Source organism: Hipposideros armiger, unplaced genomic scaffold (assembly GCF_001890085.2).
Source record: "Hipposideros armiger isolate ML-2016 unplaced genomic scaffold, ASM189008v1 scaffold_17, whole genome shotgun sequence".
Classification (NCBI taxonomy): Eukaryota; Metazoa; Chordata; class Mammalia; order Chiroptera; family Hipposideridae; genus Hipposideros; species Hipposideros armiger.
The window spans coordinates 4,575,885-4,590,152 of record NW_017731367.1 but is presented as its reverse complement, the minus strand read 5'-3'; the positions used below and the strand labels follow the sequence as shown (position 1 = coordinate 4,590,152).

At 46.7% G+C, this 14,268-nt stretch overlaps 1 protein-coding gene across 1 annotated transcript in view; it reads left to right on the top strand.

The window, feature by feature from the left end:
- Positions 1-14,268, top strand: part of DRC11 (dynein regulatory complex subunit 11) — a 151,833-nt gene that overhangs the window by 101,536 nt on the left and 36,029 nt on the right. Inside the window, exons 11-12 of the mRNA XM_019628321.1 lie at positions 7,280-7,387; positions 11,038-11,237. Of these exons, the coding sequence (XP_019483866.1) occupies positions 7,280-7,387; positions 11,038-11,237 (308 nt within the window). The remainder of the gene's footprint in view (positions 1-7,279; positions 7,388-11,037; positions 11,238-14,268) is intronic.

Sequence of the window (14,268 nt, the reverse complement as noted above, 5' to 3'; positions counted from 1 at the left end):
CTTCACTGTTGCTGTTAAGTTTAATCACTGGCGAAGGCGCTGTTCCCCAGATTCCCCCTTGAAAAGCTTCATTTTCCTCTTTGTAATTAATGGATAATCTGGGGTGGAGGGTGGGCAGTACTTTAAGGCTCTGGAGAGTTTCTTCCCAGGCATCTGCTTGGTCTCAGCATCACTGATGGTTTTCGCCTGTGTTAGTGATTGCTGTGGTGGCTGTGAGATGGGGGTGTTCTCTTCCTATCATCCCGTCTGTATTTATTAGGTACCATTTTCTAGGCAGAGCGTTCCCTCCCGCCCTCCTTTGAAAAGTGTTTCGGTATCAGTGTGGACACATGGATTCTCTCTTTTTTGTTGTATTATAATCCCTTTCCATCGTATTCATTCTGATGTTTACATTGACCCAATTTGGGCCTGTGGGAAGAAGAATGCTGACATTTCTCTTTGATCAAAAAAAAAATGATTACTTTAATCCCCTTGAAAGAAAGCCACATTTCCTTGATGAGGTCTTGGAGGAGCCTTCATATTCCCTAACAGTGTAGGCATTTTACCAGACTATATATTAAAATATGTGTTGGTTTGTATTTATCTTATGTGTTTCTTGTTCAAGTACTAAAAGATTTTCTTCTGGGTTCCCTTGGTTATATTCTGTTAATTCTGTTAATATGAAGAAATAACATTTTTAACAGAACCCTGCGTCTTTCCTTGCGCTTGGGACCCCTCAGTTCTCTTCTTGTCTGCTTTCTCCTTTCACATTACGTCCATTTTGTTCATGACTGAATTCCTAGTGTTTTGTGTGGTACCTGGCACATGGGAGAGTCTCAAAAAAAAATTAATGGACCTATTTCTCATCTTCTTATTAAATTCTTATTCTCTTGGACTTTTTCAGTGATGTCTCTGTCCAGGCAGCATCCTTAAGATGCCTAAGATCAAACTGACTGGGGACAGCCACTTAGAGTGACCTCAAGTGAAAATGACCCAATCTAACTAAATAGTCAAATCACCACAAGGGCTGTCTCCTTTTGGTCTTTTCCATGTTGTTCTTATTATTTTTTTTCCAGTTAAGATCCTTAGTTAGAAAGATGGCAGTGGATCTCCCCAAATCCTCTCATAAAGATAGAGCAACTAGATAGCAAAAACAGAAACCTATGGACAACATTGACACCAAAACAAAATGACAAACTTTCCCCTCAAATACCAAAATACAAGCCACTGGGAACACAGAACAGAAGTCCAAAATAACCAGCCAGCGCTCCCTGGGAAGTACAGTGAGCCAAAGTACTGACTGCGGCAGACACTGGGAGGGCAGGGCCCACTTCAACAGCACACAGGTGCAAAGGGGTGAACTAAGAACGCAGGTAGGGCTTGGGCAATCTAACCTCTCTTCACTCTTAAACGTGACCTACACGGCTGCCTGCCAGGGTCTGTTGACCAGAATTACAACTGAACAGGACAAGGACAGCAGATGAAAGAGAGAAGATCCAGAAAAAAATTGGGGACAGGGAACAGAACCAGGACGTGTGAAAAAGCAAACCAGCACGCTTGTAACATATATGAAAACAACATAAGAGGGGCGCCATGAAATTTTAAAAGCCGTCTTGAACCAAACTTTCTTCTAAAAGTATAGGAATATTAACTCACATAAACTTAAGCAATGGAAAACTTCAAGGTCAAAGCCCATGCAAAGTTTCTATGAGAAAGAAAAACTAAGAAACAAATTAACCTCTCAGGAAGGCATGCCCGTAGAGCAGACGTAACTGGAAGTTACTCTTTCAAACCAGGCTAATGTACATTAATAAAATTATAGAAGATATGCAAGAATATATAAAATAGAATTAGAAAAACTCAGAAACTCAAGGAATATTAGAAATAAAGGGAAAAATTATTTTAGAAAAAAACTAAATTATAATGAATAAAGTCAACAAATAATGTTTCAAGGGAAATAAAATGTGAAAGACAGAACATTTTAAAATAAAATTGGAAATAAAGAACAAGATTACAAAGATGCAAAAGAAGGAAACACACACTAAAGACAAACAAAGAAGATCCAACATATGGATAATATGAGCCCCGAAAAAAGAAAACCAAAGCAAAGGAACAGAACAAATACTAAGAACTATTATTCATGAAAACCTTCCTAAAACAGATATGCAAACTACACAATGAAAGATCTTTCTGTGTACCTGAGAACATCAATTTCAATTGACCAACACCATGACATAGTCTAATAAAAGTACCAGACTTTAAAGTAGAGGGGGGGAAAATCCTTTGGCATCTATGCAACAAAAAATGACTTATAAAGGGAAAAAAATTAGAATATCATCACTTCTCAACAGCAACATTTTATACTGGAAGTAAATGGCGTTGTATATTTCAAATGCCCAAGGAGAGGAAATAAGATCCAAAAATTTTGTGCCCGGCCAAATTTATTTCCAATATACGAGACACAAACATAAACATGCAGGAACTCAGGATATTTGCGCCATGAGCCCTTTCCGAAGAATCTACTAAGAATGAGCTCTAGACAACCAAAAATGACGAAAGAGACCAAAACACAAGGGCTGGTGGGAACAATCAATATATATTTACTTATAAAACCAAGTGAGGGCTACGAGGGAGCAAGTATAGCGGGTAATGGGGATGTGCTCTGACAATGTGAATATAACACAAGCACCAAAAATGGGGGAGGAAGAATTAGCATACACACACACACACACACACACACACACACACACACACAGATTTCACCGGTTTTAGCTATCAGAGGTGGTATTGATAGTGTTGGCTTTGTTATGAGATTGTGTGTGTATATATAAAGTAATGTGGGATGAAGCAAAGGAGAAATTATAGGATAGTCTGTGATCCCTTGTGTCCTTGAAGACCAATATTCTCCTTGTATAGAATGGAGATGACAGGTGTAATATAAAAGGAGTTAAATAAAAACTCATCATCCTGAATTTGAACTGGAAGTTCGTGTACTCGCATACACATGCACATTCACACATCCCACATCTCACACCCATGTGACAACAGGGTGACTGCACCTCCCGCCCTGGAGGCAGCACCACTGGCCTCCGTTCCTCCCAGCGGCGCGATCTGCCCTGAGCCAGATTTCGTCTGGCTAAGCATTGTGTTCATACCTTCAGTTTAATCTCACTGAAAATGGTGAACAGTTCTTCCCTGAGTGTAACTGTTTAGCACACAGATTGTGTGAAAACTTTGTGTTTGTTCTCAAGGCCTTATTCAAACTTTTATTTTTTTTGACCATAGAATCTCCTCCTGGCACATATGTTTCCCCACCCTTCCTTAGTCCAAGTTCAGTCCTCTCGTCAGAACTGGGCCACAGAGGCTATTTCAGTCCCGTTCTTGGCTCCCCCACCCATTTCGGATTCTAGAGCAGACCACCCTGAGGCTGCAGGGACCCTTCTCCAGCCTGGCCGTGAGGCCTCCCCAAAGTAGGGGAGCCTTTCCTGACCAGCTAGCTAGAGGGAGCCTGTAAACTTCCCACCTGCCTCTCGAAAGTGCCCTGTTCTTAGCACTCTCCCTCCTGCCATGCCACCAGGGCACAGGGCTGATGCCCACTGCCAAGGACCCGCTGCCCAGCTCTCTCTCCCAGGCTAGGAAACGTCTCCTCCTCCCCACCTTCTGAAGGACACTTGTCCTTTATGTAATGTGTCTGTGCCTCAGCTTCCACAGTTACGAGGATGTGAACAGCTACTGCCTCGTTAAATTGCTGTATTTAATGGGTTAGGAGATGGGCCCTTGAGCCATGCTTGGCACAGAGCTAGCTGTTGCCCCTGCCTTTGCTGGCAGCGGTGTTCTCGCCTGGTCTTGGGTGGGCTCAGGGGTTTGCCAGCAAGAGGGCTTGTATGGGGCAGCCGGTTAGCTCAGGTGGTTAGAGTGCAGGCTCATAACACCAAGGTTGCCGGTTCGATCCCCACATGGGCCACTGAGTTGTGCCCTCCACAACTAGATTGAAACAACTACTTGACTTGGAGCTCCTGGGTCCTGGAAAAACACACTGTTCCCCCAAAAAAATCTTTAAAAAAAAGAAAAAAAGAGGGCTTGTGACTTCCTGGTGCCTGTGTGCTTCCTTCTCTGTCCACATCACAGAAGCACGGACCTTCGAGAGGGCCGGCCACTGCTTGAGAGGCCGATAAAGGAAGAACAAACACAAATTAACAATCACCTAAATGATCCAGGCTGCTCATGGTCCAGTAGGTTCAGTAACTGCATTTGGTGGCAACATGACCCAGGCCACGGTCAGTGTCTCTCCCGTTCTCCTTGGTGTTCAGAGCCTGCCCTACAGATGAGAAGACTCAACAGGTTGTCAAAGATCCTATTTTCGAAGGTGTGACTTATATATTTACATATGAAGACGTCAGGAGCTTCGGAATATATGAATGCCCCGTTGTGTAGTCTTGGAAGAGCTGTTGTGACAAAAAGTTAGCCTGAGGGCGTCTCTCTGTTGACTTCATTCTGGAAGCTGGACAGCCTGTGTCCAACTTAAGTTTCATTATCAAGTCAGTGTCCCTGGACTTTAAACATCTCGCATGTGTCACAGTCCGTGTCCTTAGAAGACGATGCTCTGTGCAGCCGTCGTAGTTCCTGGGGGAGAGCCAGGGACGTCCTTGTGCTGGGGTGGGGAGGCCCAGCGACTGACAGGCATGGCCTGTCTTCTTGGGGCCCCCTGTGTTCTCTCACCCCTTTTCTTTGATTACCTTGTTTGAGAAACTAACAGTATTTTTAATAAATTATTCATATGCATTCCCTTTTTAATGCTGTGGAAAGTGGAAGGAAATATTACAGGCTGAGTCCACCTTTATTTCTCAAATATTCTTTTATTTCTCGTGATTTTTTTTAACCGTGTTTTGTGTGTTCCTATTCTCTTCCGTTTTTCACTCATTGTTTATTAGCTGGCAAGGGCCGCTGTAACTAGTACCACATCCTGAGGGGCTTACATAGCAGAAATGTTGTCTCGCAGCTCTGGAGGCTGAACGTCCAAGATTAAGGCGTCAGCAGGGGTGGTTCCTGCAGACGCTGAGACAAAACCGTTCCGTTGCCGCAGCCCCAGAGCTGCTTGCTTCCAGCCCCTTCCCCTGTTCTGCTGCCCGGACGACTCAGTCCTCCCGGCCCAGATGCCCAGCTGCCTTCAGGCTCTCGTGGCCTAAACTGACCTGATCGTGTCATCCCTCCTATCATCTCTTGGTGGTTTGCTGGCAATCCTTGGTGTATGCAAATCCCCCCTTTATTAAAGTACCACCCACCTTGATGGCCTCATCTTAACAGCAACAACCTTGTTTCCAAATAAGGTGACATTGTGAGATGCTGGGGGTTAGGATTTCAACACCGGAACTTGAAGGTGACGCAACCCACCCCGTAACACACGCCTGCTTCTCCTCCTTCATTGCTGTGGGCCTCCTTGCCCTTTTTCATGCCCGCCCTCTCAAGTACATTTCCACCCGTCATGCCCCACGTGCCTCCCTCGTGGAAGAGCTGGCGTTGCAGGAAATGCTGAAGTTTCTAAGTTCCGATTGAGTAGACGGGACGGGCTGGTGGCGTCCATGCTCGGCAGGAACAAACCGTAATAATGTGCTTTCAGAACGAGTCTCAGCACGAGGCAGACAGCCCGGACTAGCTGTGTCCTGCGCTCCATCAGAACCAACGTCCACTAATTCAACCTAATCTAATTTGTCTAAACCAGCGGCTCTCAACCTTCCTAATGCCACGACCCCTTAATACAGTTCCTCATGTTGTGGTGACCCCCAACCATAAAATTATTTTCATTGCTACTCTATAACTGTAATTTTGCTACTGTTATGAATCGTAATGTAAATATCTTTTTGTTTTCCGATGGTCTTAGACGACCCCTGTGAAAGGGTCGTTCGACCCCCAAAGGGGTCGCGACCCACAGGTTGAGAACCGCTGGTCTAAACAAAATCTGTTCGGTTCTAGCAGATACAGTGCATTGGATATTAAAGTGGACTTACTTAAGCAGGGAATTGGGGATCACTTTCACATCACCTCTAATGTCATGTTTACAGCAATAAGTGCTGGATTTAACGGTGTCTACAGGACCCCTTCCTACTCTAGTGAAGGCGAAATTAACCACTGTTCTATTTATTACCTGCTCATTAAAAAGCGCGGGGATTGGAAGCCATAACAGAAGCTGTCATTATCTGTCATTCTCCCCACCAGCACCCACTGCCCTTGCCAAGGACGCCCTTTTTCATGTGGAGGCTTTAAAAGGCCGCCCTCCACAACAGAACCCTCATCGTATCTGGGTTTTAACTCCAGTTTCCTTCGCATTTCAAAATGCTGTAAAGCTTTTGATATTTTCAGTATGTCATCCACTCGTGGCTTGTTTTTTTTTTCAGTATTTTTGTACACGCATAAGTGTATTTATTTGCCGTACAAATATAGCCTCGAAAGTTCAGCAAGATCCATACTTGTTATAGGAAGAAAGAGTCAGGGGAAAAAAAAAAGATCATTAAATATTTTTACTCCAGAATCAGGGACAAAAAAAGAGAGACTCTTGTGAGCATGGAAAGGTCCATCCTCTTGACAAATGGAGACAGCCAAACTAATTTTCGTGGTGACCTTATCTAAATTAGTTAGAAAATAACCCTTCAGATTTATGGCTAGTTACAATTAAGCCCTTTGATGCCTTCTAATTAAACCTGTAAAGATTTATTTCTGAATTATTCCTTTGGTGATCCTTTAAAAATGATAAAAATGTAAATGAATATTACCCTCCAAAAGAGATGCTTCTATTTATCCTAAATTAGACTCGTACCCATCCTTTCCAATGGCTGCATTTTAGGCTCAGATTTACACACTCCGACACAGATGTCACGTCACGATCTTAAATCATTTACTTTTAAAGTTTGTGCAAATGTTAGACAGAATCTCTCGGAATATAAATTAAGCCAAAAAACTTCTGTGTTTTAGTCTTATTTGTAGGTCCCCCACTTCAGAATTTTGCCCTACCTCACACATCCACTATTCAAAGGCTATTTTCAAAACCTATGATGGGGTTCATACGCTCCTCAGCACACGGCCCAGTTCCCACCCACACCAGCACAGCCGTGCTTTCACGACTGCACTCTTCTTCTTCCAGCCTTTCTCTAAGAAAAGACGTGTTCTCCATACAGACCCTCTTCATACCATTATATTTGCTCAGAAATGTCCAATTCCTTCCGTGTTAGCTTTGTAAGTGCCAGAATCACACGGCTCAGACCAGCGTAGCTGCCCATTCATTTGTCCTCTGTTTCCTTTCTCCCAGGTGAGTACAGCTACCTGGGGACCACTCTTCGCCAGGTAGCCATAGAGCCCATGCCTTCCCTCATGGATGTCAGACAGCTCATCGCCCTGTACGGGATCTTGCCACTAGGTAAAGGCTTTGCTCGCATGCCCTGTTGTGCCTTTTCTAGAACGAGGGGATACACCGCCGGCTGCTTTGACTGTGTCTTCCTGTGTCTCAGCGTGCATTGAGGCTTGACACTTCCCACCGGGAATTTTCAGTGAGGCTAGTTCCATGGCCATAGCGCACCCCAGAGCACCCCGAAAGGCACTGCCCGGGAACACCTCTGAGCATCTGCTTCGCATTCGAGGCGGAAGGTCCCATTGGCAATCATCTGGAGGGAGAACAGCCCAAGCAGCACCTGCAATTAAAACTTACCGAGTTAGACAAAGCACCAAGGACACGGCTTGCCTAGTACACACAGGCTTCTGTCACTAGGTCCTTAAGAGAGCCCACCCTTTGGGAGTCAGGGTAAGGGAGGTTCATGTGTCTAAGGGATCAGGGCTCTGCGGCTTTCACTGACGTCCACTCTACCTGCCGAATGAGATTCCATCTCAACCCTTCAGACGGGCTGACCAGAGCTCTGCCATGTGCCAGGAGGTGCTGGAAAGCCGGGCTCGGTAACAGACAGCTGCGCTCTCACTCACGCTTACTTTTAGTTTCTGTGACTCTAATATGTGTCCGACCTGAGTCAGCGGAGGCAGAGGCTGTGCTCTGACGACAGTTCTGAAATAGAAATCACGCCTTGTTCAATGTGCTTTCCGATGAGATAGGAAGAGTTTGGACACTTCTAATTTGACTTAAGTAAGAATTTACCCTCCTGACAATAATTAGTCTGCTCTTCTCTTAGTAAATTGAAGTAGTAAGTAGAGAAGTAGTGAATTGGATTTGGGGTTGACGTAAATAATATAGAGAGGGAACATACACAAATAGATAATTCTCTGGGGCGCCACATAATTTGGAATCAACACAAGAAATATATAATATCTCTGGGTCCATGTAAATTACCAAATAAACAGATTAGCTCCTCAGATGTCATCACAGTGTAACTGATGGGAGGCAGTTGGGCCGAGGGGGCCAAGAGCAGACACGTTTCTAAGGAAACGCCTAACAAATCAGAGTGTGGTGTTTGCATCCTGGGCTCCTGGATTCAAGGTGATGGGTGTTGTTTTCCAAGCTGCTGGAAAGCATCAGGAGAGAGGCGCTCAGGAAGCATCCGGCCCCGACCCTCCTTTTGTCAATGAGGAACCCCAAGTCCCTTTGGGCTGCCGCCCCCCCCCCAGGCCCCAGAGTGGGCAGGCATTTGGTCTCAGGACTGGTGTGCTTGTCTGCAATGCACAGCCAAGACAGACAGAGAAATCATTTAAATTTCATAAGCTACGAAAAAGAATGGGTTTATTGGCCCCGATGCTCAGGTCGCCACTGCCAGGACTAACCAACTCATCCACTGGGCAGAGGACACTGAGGACACACGTCAAGGCCACTCTCCACCCCAGCCAGGCCACCCAGTCTCCGCCGGCTTCAGCCTGAGCTCCCAGGACAAGGTCTGGGCGGTAAAGGAATGCCCAGGAAACATCTGGCAGCATCCACCCTCCCTCCCGGAAATGCTTGTGTGCCCCGGAGCCCAGGAGGGAGAAAAGGAAGGGAGGAGGTCGTTGCTTATGAAGCAGAAACAGCCTGCTGGGAGCTTTACGCAAATTGGTTCATTTCCCAGCAGAACCCGTCAGGTGGACCTTGAACCTGCTTTGCCAGATGAGTAAGCCTTTCAGAATCCAAGGTTAGGAAGTGGCAGAGGGGCTTAGGACATGGAACACCGGCTTCCGTGTGACGCTAATCCTCCGAAAATTGAAAAGCCTGGAAATTTACTCTTAGTAATTCTACGTATTTTTTTAAAACTGCCATTGAAAGTTGAGATGGGCAGGAAGAACCATGGCCGCGGTGGCGGGTGTGTCCCCATCAGCACCCTCGCTCTTCTTCTACCAGCTGTCCAGCGGTCAGAGAGGCCAGGCGCAGAGACCGTCCCAGGCCACGCTCTTTACATCTCTGAGCAACCTTGGTGACCGCCGCCTGCCTTCTGGAAAATCACTTCCCTGGAGCAAACGCACACCTTCTGGGTCTCCCACCCCTGCACCCTCCCTCCTGCCACCCCCTGCTTCTGTCCTCAGCACCATTCTCTCCTCCTTCCACCCCTCCCAGGGACCTCTCCCCACCCCCCTGGCCTCAGCCAGCACCTTGGGCAAATCTGCAATCCCCGCCACCTTCCAGGGACCTTTCCAGCTGGCCTGTCTTTCTCCCCACCCCCTCGCTGTCCCCTGCGGATCACAATTATCTGCCACTCCCCCAGTGCCCTCCTACTCCCCACACCAGGCTGCGCTCACGATGCCCTCCTCACTGGCACCTTCTCAGAAGTCCCCTTCATGGCACGTTCCAACTCCCTGCTCTTCCGAGGCAGCCTCCTGGAAGTCCGGCCTGAGCGACCGCCACCCACCCCCACTCACCCGCCAAGTTGGATTTCGTTTCTTCTCTGAACTTCCTGTGGAGCACAGGTCTTAGCAGTGTTTGCCTCCCATTCTAGTCCCACCCACTCAGGTCTAGGTCTCCTCCTGCCATTAACTCTCCGAGCAACTCCTGAGTCTTCATATTGGAGCCCCGATGGCCCCCGGCCAGGACCAGGGACCAGGCAGCCCTCGGAACACCCAGTGAACAGAGGCTCTCTCCTGTCATGAGAAACAGGGTCTCCTTTATCCCTCACTCACCACAAGGGTTTCATTTCCTTTCACAGAGATCTTGCTCAAAACTATTTTCCAAGTTTATGTGGCATATGTTAGGTAACCATGAAAATTGTTGCTGATTATTTGGTAAATTCCCAGTATCTTTTCCATGACACAAGAAAGAAAAGAAGGCAGCACAGTGCTCATTGTAATGCTGATGTAGTCACAGTGGCTCAGGACACGCCCAGTAGTTGACCAAAAACAAACCAACAACGCGATTGGGGTTGTTTCAATCGCAGCACTTCCCAGGACTTAATTCCGCGGATGTTAGAAATACTTAGCACCACCGTGTGCTCCACTTGTGTTCAGGACGATGGAAGACGCTCAAGCCGGAGTCCCCATCTGGACCCCAAGGCGATGGCCAATGAGTGACAATGCGCAGGTGGCACGAACCTCTGAGGGACTGCGTAAGAACTCAAGTCACCCTACTATCAGGTGCCAGGTTGACTCTGCCCCCACTGACAGGCTAGAAAGAGGGCAGAAGAGGGACGCACAGCTCCTGCCACGGATGTCGGGACTCCCCTTGCCCTTCTAAGAACCGCTGAAGGACACTTCTCAGCCTCCTCCCCACCCAGCCCCACATTCTCTTCCCAAGCTTCCAACGATGTAATGTTGCTGCTGACAAGCAGAGAAACCCCATCTCTCTTCCCCCAAAATGCCAGAGGTAAGTTATTGCAGGAATGTTCTTTAAAGTTATGAGTTTGGGGGAAATTCCAGGGTGAGGGGTGGAGGAGAAGCAACGTGTTGAATACCCAAGGAGACGGTATGGCTCCACCGTGAGCTGTGACCTACAAATCAGTGTCGCAGAGCCAGCTGAGACGGAAGGCGTGCCTCTGGCTCAGAGTGCTCCCGACACATTCATCACTGTTGGGGGGACACACGACGGAGTTGTGGCCTTGAGGAATCCCAGTCTCAGAGCCGCTGACTTTCTTGGCGGGACCTGAGAGCCTCCACCTCTGGCTTTTGCAGGTTCCGCAGCAGTGCACGAGAAGGCTCCTTTCGTGAGGTCCCTGCTGCTGGCCGGGCCGTCGGGGGTAGGGAAGAACATGCTGGTGCATGCCATCTGTACCGAAACGGGAGCCAACCTCTTCAACTTGTCCTCAGCTAACATCGCCGGGAAGTACCCGGGCAAAAGCGGCCTCCAAATGATGCTGCATATGGTCCTCAAGGTACTTACGACGTTTCGCGGGCCCGGCGTTCCTTCTTCATTCGGGGTCTCTTTTCCCATCCTGCAGTTCGTCTCTTTAAGCCAGCGAGCACAGGCCCTGGCAGCTAAACTCCTTAGGCTGGCATGAGCGTCCCTCTTCAACGTCCCCATTGCGTTCCTGCACATTACGTAGTGACTGCATCTGGCTGAGCGTGGCGCCATTCAAAGCAGCTTCTGTCTTTGCACAAACACCCCACGGTGCCATGCGGACCGGCCTTCTAGTGCCACAAGAACCCTTTCTGAAATACTCGCACAGCTCATGGGAAATTCAATCCACAGTGCCTTTTTTTCCCACCCACCTCCCTTCACTAACGTCATCAGACTTTTGCTTGGGGGGATATGCCCACGAGGCATGCATTGCCAAGGTGTGCTCCCTTCTGTACATCAGCTTCTCACACAGGTAATAGGAAGAGCCCACAGGAGGCTAAGCCGACCACGGTGATGCAAATGCTCATTATGTCACCTGGCCACAGGACAGGATTCCTAAAAGACCCACACACCGCCCAGCTCCGCCATCTCAGAGAGGCTCCTCCTCTCCCTGGGTCTCCATTTCATCGTCCCCAAAGTGAATGAGTCAGCCCAGGTGACGCTGAAGCGCTCTGTCAGACGAAAAGCGGTGATTCTCTGATACAGGTTAGATAGAGATGGTGATGGTAATAGGTGGTAGACAGATGATTGACTGACTGATAGATGATAGATGATAGAAAGATAGATGATAGATGATACACAGTGCACAAGGATTACCAACTTTTAAAGCATTTTGATATAGAATACTTATATGTAATATCAAAATCACAGGATTTCATTTTTATTTGGTCGAGCACCTCAAGGCTGACTTTATGCTGTTGGGTTCACGTTTAGTTGCCAGGATGCCAGGTAAGTCCGCCTTTACTGCATCAAAGCATATGCGTAGCAAGGACTGTCACAAGCAGACGCTAGCACTGCGTCTGCTTTCCGGGGGCTCGAAAGCGCGGGACCAGCTGCTCATACACAATTGCTCAAAGAAAGGGCTCCTTTCCCGCACCATCCAAACGCCACTGTGACCGAGGAGGCGGTGGGGTGTCCTCCCTGAGCCACAGCCCCAACACTGCCGTGTGCAGGAAACCCCAGCTCCCCGTGTCTCCCTTGCTTGTCCTGACGGATTCCACGGAGAGAGGGTTTTGAAGAGCTAGGAGGTGGGAGCAGAGGAAGGTGGGCAAGGAATGAAGAAAGAGCACTGAGCTGTTTAACGGAGCCACTCACACAGGCTGGGTGTTCCACACCCTTATGTCGTGACGTGGAACCCTCCCAACAGCCAGGTGAAGGGCTCACCTCATCCCCCTCGTACGGAGAAGGAGATTGGGGCCCCAAGGCCGCCAAGGTCAAGGGGCTGAGCTGGAACCCGAGCCTAGGTTCTTCTTTAGCCTCCTGCACTATTTTTGTTAAGGTAAAATGTATATACAGGGACATGCACAGATCTTAAGTATATATTTTAAGTGTGAGCTTTGAAAAAATGGACACAGCCGCGTAACTACCATTTTCATGGGCTTTTTGGTCCCTTGTATGACTCTTTTTTTGAAATGTCTGCTCAAGTCATTTGCCTAGTTTTCAGTGAACTGTTGGTCTTGTGGTTACAAGAGTTCTTTATATACGCTGGATGCACGTTCTTCGTCGGACATAGGAATTGCAAATGTTTTCTCTCCTCTGTGACTGTTTTTTTCACTTTTTCATTTTTCTTGGTTTACTTGTCCTATCAATTGCTGAAAGACGATGTGAAAACTCCAACCAAGGACTGTGGAATTATTTATTTCTCCCTTTAGTGGTGTCAGTTTTGCCCCGCGTATGTTGAAGCCCTATTGCGAGAGGCATCACACATAGGATGTTACATCTTCCTGGTGGGTTGTTTTCTCACTATCAAATGCCCCTTTTTGTCTTGGGGTCCCCCTAGTCTTATAGGAATAGAGCCACATCGGCTTCCTATAGACTGTTACTTCCGATGTCTTATATAGAGAAAGTTCGTTTCTTGTGGATAGCACATAGTTAAGTCTTTCTTTCTTATTCAGTCTGACAAATATGCCATTTAATTGGAGCATTTGCTTTGTTTACATTAAATGCAGTTATTCATATGGTTGAGTTAGGGCTACCATTTTGCTGTTTGTTCTCCATTTCCTTTTTTATTCTTTTATTTCTCCTTTTCTTTCTTCTTTTGGGTTAACTCAGTACGTTTTAGTGTTTTACTTGAATTCCTCTATTTTTTTAGCAATGCCCCTTTCTTATTTTTTAGTGATTGCTCTTCAGATTACAATAGTCACTTTTAATTTATCACAGTGTACATAGGGTTAATATTGTACAATTTTACATAAAATTACAGCAATATCACCCATTTATTACCCCTTGTCCTTTATGGTTTTATCATACATTTTACATCTAAAAATGTTATAAACACCACAATAGAGTGTTATTATTTTTGCATTAAATAGTGGTTTGTCTTTTAAAGACATTAAGAGGGAAGAAATTTGTATTTTACTTTTAGTCACACATTTCCCATTTTCAGTGCTTTTTATTCCTTTCTTTTGGTCCAGCTTTCCATTTGGTGTCATTTCTCTTTTAGCTGAAGAACTTCCTTTCATATTTATTTTAGTGAAGGTCTGCTGGCAGCAAATTTTCTCAGTCTTCGTTTTATTTATTTCAAAATGTCTTTATGTTCCCTCCATTTTTAAAGGACAGTTTTGCTGGAGATAGAATTCTGGGTTGACATATGTTTCCTTCAGCACTTTAAAGATGTTATTCCACTGTGTGAGGCACAAAGCATGTAAGTCGTTTTCCTGGGTTGCAGTGCTGCGATGTGAGCCCTCCCAGTCTGCGTCCAGAGCTGGATGCCTACATGATCCAGCCTCTCACTGAAGTTGGGCTGAATTCAGCCTGTCTTCTCCCACGCACCAAATGGCTCAGTGCTCCTGGTCTGATTATGGGACAGGGCCCACGAAATGACCAGGAAATTATTTGTTTCTGCT